Below are 18,770 nucleotides of genomic sequence, written 5' to 3' on the forward strand. Positions count from 1 at the left end.
AATAATTAAGTAGGAAGCACTTTTTTGCCAAGGCTGTCACCTTGAGAAAAGTCAGGCAGATCTTACATGAACTATGTTGGTCCATTAATGTTGTCTGTGATCATACAGTTATTAGCTGCGGTTATGTAATGCACAAGGGCAATATTCTCCAGGATGCTGAATCAAGTACGGCTCACTCTGGACTGTTGATGTTAAAATGAAAGTTAGGAACCCATTCACCTAAGGATGACGTGTCTCCAGTGTGAAGTGGGTATTAGGTAAGTCGACAGTAAGCTGAGTTGCTTTGCACCCCCCCTCGATTTCTTCCTTTCTCTCTCTCTCTCTCCCTGATTCTCTATCCTCCAATCAGGGTGCCAAACCTGCAAATTAGCATATTTATGAGTTTTGCAGCTCCTTTGATGACAAATGATAGCAAAGGGGTGATGCAGCCTGCTCAAGAGTCCATCCCCTTTCTATTACTCTGTCACCGTGACACAGCCCCCTGTCTGCACTCAGCATGGTAGGCCTCTGAGTCTGCTCCCTGTCACTCTCCATGTATTTTTATGAAGCACAAATACACCGACAATGACGGAGTGTCCATCTAATCTCACACATTAGAAAGACTTATTTGTCTTCCGCAGCCTGTTCGCCACACGTTTTGAAAAACAATAACTCTGACAACAAGGCCAAAAAAAGATCCAAGAAGCCACCTGGCTCTGAGGGATGACAGAAGGCGTTGACGCAAACTGTCAAGTTTAGATATAACACAACGCTCCCTATTTGTCAGTGTTCCTGTGATCAGATTATGAGACGCACCGAACAAATGATGATGCAGTGAAAATGCCAAATGTTTCTATTAAACCTCTCTATTACTGTTTACCTGAAGTCGCACGAGACCCATTTGATATTCCTTGTCTCCTTCCTTGTGACAACGAAAAACTCCTACATTTCTGTGTCTGAAGTGATAAGGTGTTCTGGTTACATCATTTTGCTTTAGCAGCAGGATGGCGAGGCTAAAGAGCTCCCTAATCTGGGTAATTGTGCTTTAATGTGATATATCCGCTGCTGGAGAGGCCCCTCCTTTATCAGCTGCTTTATGGAGGCACAACTGATCCAGAGTCAGTGGGTCTCCTTCCCCGTGTCACTCCTCTTAGACGCCTGCTCTTCTAATCAGGCGCCCTGTAGCTAATAATAGGCCCTTCTTGTCTAAAGGTTAAGGGGAGCTGATTTTCATAGAGCTATTAAATCTTCCCCGCACTTAGCAACTCCTTGGCTAATAAACACTGACAGCTGCAGCCTAATAGTCCAGCCGCCAGAGCTCACGACAGCTCCACACAACAATTAATTATCAATTTTGTGGGGCTACAGGTTCTTGTCAAGGACCTTGCATAAAAGTGGATCCTATCTTGCCATGTGCCTTTCATGACTGACTTATATAAATGTATATATAAGGTATTTTTTCAGTTAAGTTTCAGTACAAAATCAATTTAGCTAGCCACAAAAAAAATAAATAACATTTTATTCAGTTTACGTTACTGTCACAAGACAAGGTTGTACTGCATTGCCTTTTATTTAGTTTTGCGGCTATATTAAAATCAATGTCTATGTTCCAAATTTCGACTGTGACACTTTTTCTTCTGCCTTAGACACTGGTGAATGGGTCACGCCGAAATGAAACAACTTTGCAGTCACGGCTGACTTTGGCTCTTGACAAATCTGAAAATACGTTTTCATTATCAGAACACACCGTTCTGTATGAATGAGCTGAACCAGAGAGGGAAAACACGGCCTTCAGTAAGCCATTACCTCAGCCAGACCCAAGGATTCTCAAGTCTCCTTCAAATGATCAGTGACAGGACTTCCCTTCTCTTCATCATTCACACAAATGGCTAAACATAAAAGGGCTTCCTTCCTATCATACTCACAAAAATCAATACAAAATCCGTGTTCACATCACAGCTACATATAATACAACATAAAAGGGGAGACACCCAGTGTCATTTACAAGGACATACTGGGTAATCAAGTTTGAACAATGGCCTAATTAATAAACGGTAAAGCCTATTTTAATTGTTTGAAATGCCTAACATTGCAACTGAAGTACTCTTAAGAGGAAGAAATAATTCCATCATTCTCTGAGGAGGCTGCTCAAAGATTCTCGCACTATAAGAACATTTACTAATATATTGCAGTGTTCATATATTAATATAATAATTTGAATGCTTTCTTCCTTTATTTTCGGATTGTTTACATTGAATTTGGGTACCTGAAGCATGCAAACTATGTACAACTCTCTGTATTTCTTTCCAGGTTTTATGAGTTGGTAAATTTGATAATGTTAGGACAATGTTACAACAAGACAGCTTTTAAATAAAACAATGTCTAAAAATGTAAGACATTTTTAGTGTCTGCCGGTCAAAACTGCGAAACAAGAATAGGCCAGTAAAAAAGTTTTGTGGTAAATGCTTAAACAAACAAGCTGAAATGCTGTCCAAGGAGGGATTGATGACATGGCAGCAAATAAACGTTATTAACACCACCACCAGGGTCCTGGCAATGATTAGAGAAAGTTTCCAGGAACACTTTCACACAACGCTGCCAGCACGGTCATTGGTAAAATGAGCTCTAAATCAAGGCGTGCCATTTATTCAGAGATGGCTCAATAAAGCAGACTTTGGAGCGTAAACAGGTGCAATTTTTGCATTTCCATCATGAAGGAAGAGCTCCCGCTTTCCCGGGTTAAAAATATGCAAAGCGCACCGGCGGACATCCGCAGGGTGACCGTGCATTTCTTACTCAAGGTAAAAATCCGCACCACTGTTTGATGCACATTGCCTCAGTAAATCCTGGGCACTGGTCTAATGCTTCTCACAGAAGGTGTGAAATCCATTGTTAAGAGCAAGGAGCTCACTGGATGAGAGAGATTTATGCTGTGTTATACAGACTGCTCACTCTATTAAGTTTAATTGGTTTGGGGCTGCACAGCTCTTCATCCCATCAGAAATATAATAACCACACGAAAAAAGGTAACGATTGCGAATGTTCCAGGGGAAAAATGGTACAGATATTTCCCCATACTGCCAACAAAAGACAAAGTGATTGCATTCCATAAAAAGATTGCAATAAACATACCACATCCATATATTTGCTGTGTGTGAGAGGTGGTGGGGGGGGGTGGTGGTACATTTTTCATTATCAGCTTTATGCTGTGCGTGGACAGCTGTATATTTACACTGAGATATTACACTGTTTCTCTCCTTCGGCTACCGAGCTGCAACTGGAGCACACAACAAAACACTCCTCTAGAAGGAGCCCTGAACATTCACAGAGGACCATGGGTAATTTCAAAATCATTCACTGACGGAAACCTCACCTGGTGGTCATGGTTCTCACTGTTATGTCAATAACGAGAGTAAACACACAGGAAAAACACACAAGGACCCCCTAGTGTACACAGGAAAATCCTGCATTGCTGTATTATTTTGCACAACGGCGCTCTGAATCTTTCACATAGACGCTGCCTACAATAGGTGAGGGGTGGAAGAAGACCCCTAGGTATCCTCTTGGAAGTATTTCACAACCAGCTGTTAGCCGGAGTGTATTATTTAAATACCTCATGGTGAAGGAGACGACATTTCCTCAGCGCTGTAGGGGCTCGGAAACTCCATCTCTTCAGCTGTCTCCTCGTAGTCTCTGTGTTGATGCATGTGGAATAATGGCCTATAATTTAGCAGGAGTCGACAGCTTAAATATGCGTTTCTCTGAATTGTTTTGTTATTGTCAACTGCCCTGAGTGTGGAGTAAAATTTAAAGTGTTTGTATTGCGCAAAGTTTGCATGGTCTACAAAAAAGTGTCAAAAAACACTGCTCTGGTAAAACTGTTTTGGTACCCCTCTTCAGCAGTTTACAGTATGTCTATTCCACAGAAAACTTTGAAAGACCCATTAATTAATGGAACTATAACATTAAATGCCCTTGCAGAGAGGAACAAGCACTATATGGGGATGCAAGGCCGGAAAAAACAGTGACATCATTCCAATCATTCCAGTTATTGAACATCCTGTTACAAAATTGCCCTGATGTTTAGGAGATTTGTATGCTTGCCGGTGAGAACTTCCCCCAGGTTAGAACAAACTCATAATTGAATATAGAAATGAGGGTCTAGGGAATCCTGTACCCTGTTTCCTACAGAACAATTACTTTGTGCACTGCACTTTTCATTAGCTCCCAGATTTATGTATAGCAAATTCATCTTCAGGCAAATTAGGATGATTGCAGTTACACATCTTTGTAATTATTTCCCCCCAGTTATTAGACAGTTTTTACAAAAACATACAAGTGAGAATTGGCTATGACACTCAGAGACGCAGAGTGATTTTCAAGCAATGTTTTAATTATTCTAGAGCTAGCCGTAAACTGCAGATCAGCAACAGGTCTACAGTTATGTTTTCCATAATTGCAATATTTTTGTGATCAATATTACATTTGTGATGTTACATGAAAAATAAAGTTACAACTTTTCACCTACATTTGAAATTATTACTTATAAAAGTACAGTTCTATAGGGTCCGCCTAACCTATCCCCACCAAGCATTTCAAAAGATGACGACAGTTTCTGACTTACAATGCTTTACCATAGCAACGCCCCCCACAAATGTTCCACCCCCACGTTGCCAAAGCTGCCTCCCCCCCCCCCCCACCACCACCACACACACTGCCAAAGTCCTCCCCTCCAATGAGGGAGCTGGACAAGGTACCACAGATAATGCACCTCGATAGCCAAACAAGCCATGTAGTGAACCTCACCCACTTAGATGAACAAGCAAAGACAAACTAAGCCTTCACAGTGAAAAGCAGCAAGGACTTTCTCTTGCTGCCACAAATTCCATCCGTGTATTTCGGAGAGTCAAAGTTAACAAGCCTGTGCTCCCAGTGGGAGACTTACCTAGCTGGACATCTATAACACTGGGCTGCTTCTCTGTGGGGAACAGAACCTTCGGGGGCCTGGTGGTGAGGAGAGCTGGAAAAGAGCAACCAGACGTGAGACAGGAGACGAAGCTGGAAGAAAGCTTATAATACCAACACATTCACGAGCTTTGTTCTTCTGCTGGGTCAACAGGAGTTGAACTCCATAGAACTGCAAAGTTCAGCGATCAAACTTTAGGAGAGGTGGCTCAGTTGTGCTCACCCTGAAGAGATTGAATTCAGTTTGTCGCAAAAATAAATATGGTGAATAATATGGTGATCATAAACATATTTTTCACATTGGTTACTGATCTGGGTCACTTTAACATGCCGAAAATTAACAGTGACCCTGTGTCAACCCGTAGTTCCTATCACATATTTATTCAAAGGCAAATGGTGCGTCTCCACCCCTCTCTCTCACACACACACACACACACACACACACACACACACACACACACACACACACACCAGTAAGTAATACATTCTGTTAATTCCAGAGCCCTGTCTGAGTTCCAGTGGGGATTGTGCAAATGAGAAACACTTTGGACCTCTGGAGTGTTCTATTAACATGGCTGTTAATAAAGCGTGGGAAGGAGGAGTGAGTCCCAACATCATAGGCTGCTTTGACAATATGAAAGCTCGCTGCCTTAATTACATAAATCATCCAGAGTTACTCTAAAAAAGAAAACTTTACAGAAAGTGTCCTGAAAGCATTTGATCTTACAGAGTTAAGTGTAAGAAGTACCTTGTGTATTTATATGTTCTTACACAAGCCCATTAAAAATAGAGTAGTATGAATATATTTAACACTGCCTGACAATAGGTCTTGACTACAGAGAGAAAAAGTGGTTTATTGATTTAACTCCCCAAAGAGAAGGAGGACTTGCCAGAGGTCTGGCCAGAGCTGCACTTGTTTCTGAGGTTGGTCCAATACATGGTTCAACACGGCACATATCACATTTCACAACACGTCTGAAATTGTGACAAAGAGGAAGAATGTATTTCTTTTCAGCATTTTTCAGGTTTTTAAAAATCTTTTATCCAAAAAAGAAAAAAATCCTTTAAGAAAAAAAAGACCTTTAAAACCAAGGAACATAGATTTGCAATGAAATTGTAATATATATTACAATATATAAATCATCATACGCTATGATTATCTACCATAGATTAAGCATAATTTTTAAGATGACCAAAACCTTCTTTTAACTCAAATATACACACAAAGCTATTGTATTCTATACTCAGCTGCTAGTGTGTGCAGTGTATAGGACAACTCAGCCAAACTGTAACAGAGCTGTCAAAGCTGACAGAGGAAAAAACACCATAAAATGAGCAGGGCCATTTTTTAGAGACAGAGAAAACATGACCTATTGTACACAAGCATGAATGCACACATGTGCCTGTGCACGCGTGTACACGCGTGCGTGTACACACACACACACACACACACACACACACACACACACACAAAACTGACCATCAAGCCCTCTGCTCCGCACAACTTAGCAGTGCAGTGGTTTATTCTATGCATCCAGGAGGAGAAAAAAGGGGCCGGAAACCCTCAACGTAACCTTCAATTCAAGGAGAGTGCGGAAATTGTACGTTATGAAAATTCTTATCTTTTGGCCCCTGCTTAATTTTGCCTCTCCATTGTATGAGAAGTGCAGAGCGGGAGTGAAGGATGAGGCAGGGACCCCTCATCCATCTTGGGGGGACAGCCGCAGCTTTAGCATGCAAATGAAAGCTATCATTCTTGTCAGCGCGGAGCTGGAGCGCGCGCCTGCGGACTGCAGCCACTTAATATTCTCCCGCCGGTCGGACCACCCTCCTGCACGCCCCGGCCTTTCGGTGGCCCCTCGCTCTATCGGCACACCTGCTGCCGGACCGCAATCTCCCGCTCCACCTTGCCTCCGCACTCACGGCCCCCGCATCTGCTACCTCTCCGCTGAGGAGATAACGCGCGCTTCCATGTTTCAGCGTTTTAAATACGGTGACCTGGTTTGTTATTGTCAGATGCAATTTACAGAAGGAGGTGTCACCCTCTGGCTCACCATATCTGGGGGCAAAACTTGAATTCTAATCATTAAAACATCCCTAATCACTGACACAGTGCGATTTTGGTTTTTTTTTCTGAACATAGTTTTCTTGCTTTTCATCTTCAAGTGGTACACTATGGCAAATCAACTGAAGCATCTCTGGAGAATTATTTCATTATCACACATTGTGGTGTGAACTACAAACTTTAGAAAGGTGTATGTGTTTATTGCTCCATTCACATGGTTAAGCCATGCAAACCTTTTTACAGCCAGAAATATAGCCAGGTTGTAAAGCCACTCTGAAAAATATGGATGGAGGTGCTTGATGTCATTGTCTATATTTTAATTGTATCCTTGGTGGTGGTTACACAGTGCGTACAGAGCATCCAGTATGCTGACTTGTGTAAAACATGTGTATGCTTTTGTATATAAACCGGAGCAACGCTCACAGCAGAAATGAGGACATCAGCATGACATGGAAAAAACATGTGCACTTATCTATCTCTGTATGATGTTGCTACTACGGACCTCTACCAGGTCTTAAATATTTTATTGTAAATTACCATAATGGTGACTTCTGGATGTGAAAATCTTTCAACGGATTTGTTTCAAAAGATTTTTCCCTTCACATGAAATCAATTAGCACACTGCCCTCTTAGCCTGCTAGACTGCAGTGGTCGTCATGCAATATTCAGCGTATTCGTATGTCTGCATTCACGCTGCTACCTCACTCCAGAAGCTCCGCCAGGCTTCATGCAGTTCAGCTGCTTGTTTCATTGGACATAACGCTTATGCAACAAGGAGTTTCCAGAGACGCTTCCGCGTGTTTTTCCGTGTGCCAAAAACGTGACAAAGCATGCCAACTAAGGCTCAAGGAACATGAGCGCGGCCTTAGCTTGCCTGTGCGCAGCATGAGCACTGCAGCAATCTTCTCTCGCGCTTCTCGGAGGACCTCCTTCATTCTCCGAGCCAGCAACCTGCCATCACTCCTCCCAGCAGCAAACATGCAGACGTGGGAAGGTACAAATTTACTTACAGCCTACCACAATACACAATTTATTATATATAAATAAAAAAAAAAAAAAAAAAAAAATATATATATATATATATATATATATATATATATATATATATATATATATATATATATATATACACACACAGACATATGTATATTTTTTAAATACAGGCATTCAATTAATAAAGGTCTTCTCAGCAAAGGGAGGAATCTTTGGAACCTTGAGAGAATGGTTAAAGAATACTTAAAGACGTGGACTGAGTCAAAGCTTTCACCCTAGCATCAAACATCAAATTGTAAATGGATGGCTTCTGAGAAAAGATCAACAGTGTTGTAACCATTGTAACTAAAATGGGGACTTGATTATATTACGGCACATATCAGGATTTCATGAAATAACAAAAAAATTCATGGTATTGCAGCAAAAACCAGTATTGCAGCAGAAACCAACATATTATCATGACTTCCAACACTATACGACTAAAGAACTAAACTTCCAACACTATTTACATGGTAAAAATGTGTGCTCAGTCCTGACCTATGAAAACTGTGTGTGTGGGTTACATTTGACACGAGCAGTTCTTTTGTACCAAGCTGTACAATAATACAAATAAAAATAACATTTTTTTCTAAACTTTGTGCTGTGGGGGCTCTGCATTTGACTTTAGAGTAAAGTGCAGCTACTTGAAAATGATAGTGTAACTAAAGACCCAATATTGCCAGTGCATGTGATTTCAGAAAAATACCATAATTGCTGGGCTCTGAAATGGATTCAGAGAACACCCTCAGACGTAACAAAGGTACGAAGTGTTCTCATGGTCACAAATCACAACCTGTCTGCATTCAAATTGTCATTCACAGATAATGACCTCCGGATGCAACATGCTATTTTGCAGGTCTCCTTCCCAATTCTGCTTGTTAGTCCCAGCGTCCCCTGGATCTTGTTCTTCCAACAATGACAGTGGAATTACTTCACGTTGAAACGGCTACATTGTTTCTGCTTTTGTCAGGTTAAACAATCTGCTAGTCTTGTGCTTTACTTTTGTAGAAATCTAGAAAAGGGGAAAATATGCCAGTTTGATACCATCTTGTTACAGACTTAAAAAGACATGGACGGTAAAGGACAATCTCTGCTGAATATGTCTACAAAGGTAAAGTAAGCCTTTGAAAATGCTTTTTTCCCCCAAGGCACTTTTCTGAAAACTTTCTGGTAGGTTAGCCTGAGATTCAGGTTACTCATTACCAGGGGCCTCCTTCCATGTTGGGGCTTTTTAAAAATGTCAGGCATAACTTAAATGATTTGAGTTCACTCCGATGATGGCAGCAGTAAACCCATTGCTATGTGGGGTTTTGCATCAACAACATGCCAATGCATAATGTCTTGCAGGGTAAATGCTTAAAATACATGCGGAAATGGGTAGAGAAAGAAAATGAGAGCATTGATAATTTGAATTGCATCACTTCATTTAAATTATACTGCATATTTAAAAGAAACTGGATGATCCCATGCCGAATAATTTCTTACACACAAGTACATTTTTCCTTTTCTGGTATATTACTATAGGGTGTTATTGCACTTGTTGACATTCAGTAATGCACTGGTGATTATACTATAGCACTGCATGAATTATTGTCAGTGGTCTGTCTTTTTATATATGTACTTTTATTCAAGTGACCTTATCATGCACTTTATTACCTTTGCTTTATAAGGTCTGGGAGAACATGGACTGCAAGGACATTTGCCAAGTGACTACATGCAAAACGTAAATCTAATTGTTTTGACAAGACTGCTGTATTCATACTCATTTCTGAAGAGGAAACTGCTCAGACCAAATCACACAGTCAATATCAAGCACCACTTTTTCCCTCTCAGTTTTGTGAAAGTGGGTTGCATAGGGCTTTATGTAATAAAAAAAAAGCTGCATGTAAATTCACTTGGGCTTGAATTACATTTGTGGAATTAAACTTGCCGTTAAATCATCTGTTTTTCTTCCAAGTGACCTAGTTAAGGCAAGACAGGTGTTTGTGGTGCTTTTGCATGCACCATGGTATATTCTCAGCAAACATTGTTTTGGAGCTGCTTTCACCTAAAGCACTGGCATCATGTCACAACTCTTGTCACCTTGAATTTCACGATCAAAGAACCCTCCCAGCACTTGACTCATCAACTGAGTCACACTCACACCCACAGCGTTCCTATGGTGTCCTTAAAATCGAGCGTATTTCACAACCCAAGCACTTCCACTTTTGACAATTTAAAGTATGTTGTCTTTCCCTTATATTACAAGATGTAGAAATAACACCTAATTCTGGAACAACAAAGATAGCTACCGCAATTACCCAAAATTACAGGTATGAAACTCCTGCCTCCAGAAGAAACCAGCTGGAAGAGCATGCAGCGGAGCATAGAAAACATGTCGCACACACTGAGCGTCTTCTTAAAACTTGAGCTGAGTTGTTTTAAAAGTGTCATATAAAGTATACAATCATGTAGTTGGGTAATGTCAAATGTCTGCAACACTAAGAAAAATATCTTGTTTACCAAGTACAGGCATTGCAACTGGCTCTGAGTGGAACTCACCATATTGCCATATTGTACTAAGGTATACTGCCTACTAATGATGTTTCCATTGGTAAAAACATGGGGCAGGATGAAACTCCAGGCCATCTATGTCTGGCCATGGATGTGGAAATCATGCGGTCACCATGTCACAAGAAAACCAAAAGGAAGCACTCAGACTCCAGAAATCACACAGTCATGCACAGACAGCTATGGTATTGTTAGGCACGGGTCATGGACACATCACATGTGCTCACTTTTTGTTCTGTATTTTTTCATTCGGTGCATGCGATCAGCAGAAAAGGGTGAATGCTGACCAGAAGAGCAGGAGACACACATACGGCGGAAAAATGAAACTTGATGAAATTGTTGGTGTCTTTGATGCAGTTTGGGGTTAGGATCATTTGTGGGGAGACCATTAGACAGCATTAGTTTGGGGCTTGCAACAATTTTGGTCATTTACAAATGCTGTTTGTTTTCGCTGGGACACCAGTAAACAGTGTTTTGTTTGGGGCCTGCGATAACCGTAACACTAGGTCACTCTGATACGCTGTTTGTTTTGCTGGGACTCGCAGCACTGCATTGCTGGAATCACCTGTGTCCCCGTCAGTTCCCTGAAGCAAGGAATCGGACTCTCTTCCCCTGTACCATTGTTTTTAAATAAAATAAACTCTGCATCAAACAACCCACCGCTGTGACTCCTGTGTCTGTCTGAACCTGGACTGTGCTGGCTTGAGAGGAAGTCTCAGGAGGTGGTGAGTATCTTGGTTTGGGAGGTCTGCCTCGAGCCCCATTTTGGTTTGTTTGTCTGTTTTTTTTTGTACGCTCACACAACACTCAGTTAGGCTACAATAGCTATTTCCCTTTCACAGCCATTATAACCACATGTTTTTCGAGGCAGGGATGTGCTAGGTCAAACCGATATAATGCTAATGTAGCCAGAAGGATTAGCTGCACAGTATTCATCTGATGTATATATTCACATGATTCCTGCACTAATTTAATTGTAAAATTGTCAAATACTGTGAACACATGTTAATTAGTCAGTAGATGCCCAGTTGAAGTTAATGTGTAGGACTCATGCGTTAAAAAAATCTTGAATTATAGACTCTTATTTCTGCATAGAAGGATAGGCGGGGAGCTGGAGTCCTGGAGTAATTAAACTTATTAAGCAGCACTATGCTAGTTATTAAAATGCTGGGCTGCTAAATTCAAGGTTGTAGGTTGATGGTTTGATTCCCTAGTGAGGCACTGCCATACCCTTGAACAATGTACTTACCCTAAATTTCCTCCTTAAATATGCCGCTTTACAAATATCTGCATAGAGCAGTGTTTTTAAAGCATTGGTCACATAATTTCAAGAATGATTACACAGCAAATTTACAACAATCATATTAAACTGATAGCTTTGGCAAGGAATTTATTACTAGTATGCTGTGAATGCTAGGTTTAAGTCGGGCCTTGCATCATGAAGTGGATATGGATTTAGCAACCATTCTACATCAAGCATTGAAAAAGCAATGTGAATATCCACATAGTGTCATCCTTTTTACAAGAGTATGTTAAATTACATTATTGTCACTTAGCAAATATGATGCAATAGGTTACAATTTCTACATATTATCCATTTATACAGATGGATATTTACTGAAGTAATTCTGGGAAAGTACCTCTCCCAAGGGTACAGCAGCAGTGCCACAGGAGGAAACTGAACCAGCAACCTTTTATGTTCCTTACCGCTATGCTACACGGCTGCTGAACTGTAGCTCCAACTGATGTTGGAATTCACTGTAAGTGTTTTTGAATTAAGAATATTCAGGCTTTTGTCACTTGCCTCTGAAAATACCTAATAAATAAAATCTAAATAAATTATTTTCCCAGGTGGCTAGACTACAAGTCACAGAGGCACACATACAGTGTATTTATATTCAAAAAGCTTAACTGTTCAGATTAAGTCAATTACGGTGTTATGGAAGTCATTCAGAAATGTATAAAATTGGGATTATAAAATTGGATAATTGGGATTATCTACCTATACTTCACAGATTTATCACAGATACATCACAGATTCATAAATGCAAACCACTCTCATTGAAAGTGCAAAATCAAATTTATAAGTACAGTATACAGAAATATCTATCAACAGATACACAGCATGAAGAAAAGTGCTTCGCCTTGGTTGTGTGTGTGTAAACAATATATCAACAATGGATTCCTGAACATCTGATAAAACACAGTGCACTTCACTTAGCCCACAATGTCTTCAGGATTAAAATCAGGATTAAGCTATTAAGATCGAGAGTTAACCTGCTCCAGGGATGGTTTGATGAAGTTTGATAAGTTGCCATGGAAATAAACCCCTTATCATCAAGTTACACGAAACTGGAAAAAGTCAGATTTTTCAAAGCCTGAAGTTATCCTGGATAATTACTTAATCTACATTTGTGAAACAGGCCCCTGGTGATCTGCTAGATGGAAGTGCTGGGAGAGAAAGTGCCCTGTTTAGGTTGAAGTGATAATGAGGTCACTTGAATCCTCAAGAGAACCGCTGTGTGCCCTCTACAGGTGGACCTGTCAATCATAATTGCTTCTTAAACCCTATGGTTTGTGAAGTATTTACCGCATAAACAGAAACGTCAACTACGCGAAAGCGCACACAATGTGTAATAAGCGGCATGCCATTGCTATAAAAGGGAACACAATTATGGGCAATCAACGGCAGTTACATGAAAGCCACACGATTAATAATAAACTCCATAGCTAATGCAAAGATGAAAAGCCCTGTCTCTGCACAACAGATTCTGCACTAAAGCAATCACTTCTTGTGTTGAAAACAGGAACCTTAATTTATTCCTTTAATTAAATAAAATCAACATGGCAGACTTAGTTGTTTATATTTACACAGCATTCCTCAAGTGCAAGATCTTCAGAGCAGATGGCAACTTGCAAGCGATCGATGCGTTTAATGTGACTTTCATGTGATTTTTTTATTTGGAGGTTAAAAGTGACTGAACTGATGTTTTTCACTGGCAGTATTTGATCTGTTGCAAAATCCCTCTTATCTATTTGGTTTAATAAGCAAACAATTTGTCATATCATTATTAACTGGGTCAAGTGCTGATCAAAAGATGGTTATTGATCAAAAAGAAAAAAAAATCGTTCCTTTGGATGCTGCTTAAAAACCTTTATCAGGTAAGCTTTGTTGTTCAGCGCTAAGCCTCTCGGCCATTTTTGCTGTGACACAGTGACAATGTAAAGAGGGTGCAATGATGCACAGAGATCTACAATGTCTAGAAGGGGGCTTATTTTCAACCCTTAAGCATGACCTCACACAAGCTACAATCTCACTAACATCCAGTCAAACAAGCTGTATCAGATTTTTGATCACTTTAGGTATGCATGTTCATGGAAAAACAATAGTACAGAGTACAATAGTACAGTGACTTTATTTACAAGCATAAATTATGGAAGCTTTCGGGAGAGTTTTACAGTTTTATGAAGCGGTTTAATAAAGAGAGCTGATAATGACAACCTGTCTATTAATCTGCAGGATCTTTTTCAGCACAAATAGGAAAGGCACACAGAGAAAATGCATTTGAAGAGCTTTACAGGACAGGCATTGTGGAACAGTGTCAAGGAACTGAACATTTGTATGCCACCCCACTCAATTAGCTTGAAGCAAATGGACTCATTACATGAGTGATGCTGTGATGGGCACCTATATCGCCTCTTCCTCCAATCAAACGACACCCCTGTCACTATAAATACTAACTCATCCAAAAAGTCCTACTTAGCAAATTAAATTGCACGCTGTCTGTTACATGTCTTGTATTACTCAGGATGTTTTCATTAATGCTGTGAAGAGCCACCTATCATCCACCTATGAGCTTCTAAATGCACTGTGAAATTAGTAAGGATTTTAAATAATACTTTGAGGGGGAAAATGCAAATAGTCCCGGTCATTTATTTGACAGAAACGGGTTTGGGAGCACTCATTTTAAGAGTTTGAAAGCCTGAGGTGGCCAGTACAAGGTTTCAACGAGCTCATTTGCTTTAAAGTGTGGTGGGTTTTTCAGAGACATCACAAAATGTGCAGAGAGAATGGTTTTGGCAACGGCCTCTTACCTATAACTGTGGGTTAAAAGGAGGAGGTACAGAAAAATTACCTGATCTCTTTATCTATCTGTCTTTCTAAGTAAAAGTACTGCTGTCAATTACAAATTTTTACAATACACAAAAAGCTTATCATCATTTTAAGCAGAAGCATGTCTACAGAAAAAAATATTTTGCCACAAGGTTTGTTCTACAAGGTTTTTAAACAATGTGACCAAATCAGAATTCATTTCCATACTGCTTATAGTTCATTTTTGAGAAGCACAAGTAGATGAAGATGAAGTGAACCTGTTAAACAGCTGGATCACTGCCAAAGTGCAAACTTTGCCAAGACAACTACAGTGGAGCATTGCACTCAATAGTTACACAATGAGTCATTGTTCTCAGTGTAGCAATCAAAAATACAGTAGATATATATAGGCTTCCATTCAAATATTTCCCTGCAAAACTCAGGAATTGTGCATGCATGCAAAAACTATTTCTACTGTTACTGTTCAATTATTAATTAGTCAATAACAGCTGTAGCTCTTTGCAAATAAACTATAAAAAATATACACATTTTTTTCAAAAAAACACTCAAATTTCCCAAAGGGCCATACAATGTCTGAAATTAAATGTTGCCATGCTCAATGTTAAATGTCAGCAACATTAAAGTCTTAGCAGTGGCCTCGAACATGATTATTCACATTTCACAAAACAAATGGAGCCTCCGTCTTGGCAATTTACAGCCATAATATTTGACAGGGTAATGCTTTTTCATATACAACAAACACACAAGCAAAATAAGCAAGGAAGGGACTCTTGGGACACTAAAATGTAATCAATTATACACCATTTAATATTAATCTAAAACTTCAACTGCCACTATTTTTTTCCACTTTCTTTGTACAACCACAGCGATGAAATATTCACCAGCTTCACAAGTCAGCTGCTTGTTTGCAGTCCTTATGACACACTTCAGAGCCTTGTTTCAGCATGCACTGATGATCATGTCAGTAATGCAAATGGTTGTACCACAGCTGGCAACTGTAGCATGTAAACATCAGCACTGAACAGTACTGTGCACTCATTTCAAGCAGTGCTACGAACATTTTAAATGAATCGCGCGTATACCACCAGAGAGGCTCAGATTAAAAAAATAAAAAAATGCCGTCTGAACAGTTAGTTGGAAACTTTGCTTTGTAGGAGAAAGGAATTAGTTTTTCCCCTGGACAGCTAGTTTCTGAAGCTGATGGGGGGAGAGATAACTGGTATACATTTTTATTAAAGTGCATGACTTTAGAGCCAGACACTACTTTCATAGAACACAGGGGATTCCTTATGGTGAGGACACATTGAAGCACAACCCTAAATAACTTCATTGCGAACTTCACTAGTACAGCAAAATGCGGTCCATGCCCTGCACATATTCATCTGGAAAGTTACCTGATGACAAATTCTGAGAAAATCCGAGTATGCAATGTCTTCAGAGTCATCGAGGCACTTTGTCATTATAATGGTTGTGGTTGCAGAATTTAGAGAGCATCATTTTTTTTCTTCAAAGCCAGGCCATCATTCCATAAAAACACTGACTGTGGTGGAAAAAATGGGGACTCTAGTGCAAAACAATGATAGCTCTCATCATTAGCAAATTAATGGAGGTGCGTTTCAGGAAAATGATACAAATTTGCAATAGGGCTCCCACAGTACCTTTTGTTCCCAAACTGTCTCCAGATGATTGGAAGTTATTTACTCATCCCTCCGTCAGAAAAAGAAAAACATTTCAAGGACCCCACTGATACATAACTTTTAATTAAAAACCACAGTTGATTACAATTATCTTCAGTATGTTCTCCATCAATGTTATTGGCCTTTGCATAATGAAAAAGATGCATATGCCACCACGTATTGCATATGCTTAGACTAGCTAGATGAGGCGTTTGAGGGGTCTTTTGGGGCTTATGCAAGATATGGGACAATGTGACATGGAGAACCCATATGAAGAGAGTTAAAGCTTCTCACATGTGTCCACTACCAAATCCATGGAGCCATGACTCAAGGACCTCATCCCCTGGTACTAAAAGCTGGTAGCGGCCTAGAGATGGACCACATTTAGTTGCAAGTTGCACTCCCAAATAACTAACTCTTATAAAATGCTGACGCCAGAACAGAAGTAGAGCAGACTACTTTTGTACCGCAGTGCCTCCTGAGGTCACTCGGGAGACATGGGTGAGATCTGGCCTTTGTACAGTTTTTAATGGTGTCCTGGCAGCGAGCAGGAAGGAATGAGAAACACCTATGGGCCACAGTGCTGTAACATAGCTATTAACCACACAAGCGCTCGGGGTTATCAGAAGGCTCATTACAGAGAAGAGGTCCGTGCTACCTCTTATACTACCCTGACCAAGTGTGTGAGGGTTTGGTACACAATCATCCCAACCGGCCGCTCTGAACTGCCTTGGCCTGCCCCAGGTGGAGGGTTGGGCTGCACAGTCTCAAACAGATGGGAGGACAAGTGAGGCAAGATGGTGTCTGCTTTTGTAGGGTTTACAAAACGGTTACATGAAAGACAGAAAAAAAAAAACTTGGATGTTTGCCACCACCCCCCTTTTGGTATAGTCTACTCCCTGCACCCCTGGGAGTCCAGGTACAGCACCTTGGCCAGACTCTGGGCCTGGCTCCACCTAAACACCTCAATTCTCCTCCCTACAGCAGAGCTCCAATTAGACATGATAGCAGTACTGAGGCTCTGTGGGATGCTGTCCTCACAGGCCAAACTCTTCTCATCCACTGCTATGAAACTGGGACCGTCTGTGGATCACGTCCCACAGCTCAGACTGAAAGGAAAGTTGTTCTGTTTTTGTTTTTTATCCTGCAATGGGCCTTAATGTGCCCCCCCCCCCCCCCCCCCCACCCCCGCCCTCAGTGTTTATGAAATCACTGAAATATTGTCAAAACTCGTACTCGTTCACGCAGAGCGGGGCTTTGTTACAGCACTTATGCACGAATTAATGTTTTCAAAATGAAATGGAAAAACAAAGGAGTCACACTCTAAAACAATTATATTTCAGGCCTGGGAAAAAAGGCATTTTAAACGCAAAGAACATTATTTGCACTAAGAACTTGTTGGTGCAAAAAGGTTTTTAACCACTGTGTGACCTTTCTTTGGAGGGGCTTGATGGGTTGTAATTTATAGATTAGAGCCATGTCAAGCAAAATGCCCCTCTGAATAATACATCAAAATGCTTTCCTCTTCAAAGGATTTTGAACAATTACTTCGGCAATGTATGTACTTAACATTGTATCAGGGTCAAAATGACTTTATCATGATATTACTGAGCAAAGAGAAATGGAAAAAGCCCCCTTTAAATAAAATACAGCGATGCAATCTTTTCATTGTTTCACATTAAATCTTTACATTTCAAATTTAAATTCAAAAAACTAAAGCAGATTGTTAAAACATCATACTTGCACAATGAAACGCCACCACCATCTTGCCATTTCCTTTTTTTTTATGTTTCAAACATGCCCATGTGTCTTTTCCATTTGATAATTCATTACGCTTGCAGCTAGGCCATTATTGATGTTGAACCTTGAGAACACTTTAGATTAAGGCTGCCACATCAATAATTAACAAACTATGTGTGAAGTGAGCGCCAGTGATTTATCGCTCATTCATAATTCATCATTTGGAGAATTTTATTTGTCGTTGCTTAACGACATGTTTATGCATCATGTCCAAATATGTCACTGTCAATACTTATGGCTCCTAATTGCAAACAATGCTGTGAACTCAACAGGAAGTCCATTTAGTGCTCAGATCCTGTTTTACACTAAATGGGCGATTCAGACCTCCTGTGAAGGACTCCGAGGGATTCAGAGCTCAAAAACATTTTCATCCTGCAATTAAGTGTCTGTCATAGTTAAACTCTTAAGTGTGATACTTGTTAAACACTCGTATAGGTGGCATATGTTAATCAGCTAATTAGCTAGATGCTCATACATCCATAAAAAAACAAACAAGTTAAAGTGTAACAGATTAGGAGATAATACACAGAAATGATTGCTACATATACACAAAATCATGTGCTGAATATATTTCATATCAATGGATAAA

At 40.2% G+C, this 18,770-nt stretch overlaps 1 protein-coding gene across 1 annotated transcript in view; it reads right to left on the reverse strand.

Moving 5' to 3' along the window:
* il1rapl2 (interleukin 1 receptor accessory protein-like 2) overlaps nucleotides 1–18,770 on the reverse strand; it is a 92,292-nt gene that overhangs the window by 35,534 nt on the left and 37,988 nt on the right. Inside the window, exon 6 of the mRNA XM_036548548.1 lies at nucleotides 4,925–4,999. Within this exon, the coding sequence (XP_036404441.1) occupies nucleotides 4,925–4,999 (75 nt within the window). The remainder of the gene's footprint in view (nucleotides 1–4,924; nucleotides 5,000–18,770) is intronic.

Source organism: Megalops cyprinoides, chromosome 16, assembly GCF_013368585.1.
Source record: "Megalops cyprinoides isolate fMegCyp1 chromosome 16, fMegCyp1.pri, whole genome shotgun sequence".
In the NCBI taxonomy this organism is placed as follows: Eukaryota; Metazoa; Chordata; class Actinopteri; order Elopiformes; family Megalopidae; genus Megalops; species Megalops cyprinoides.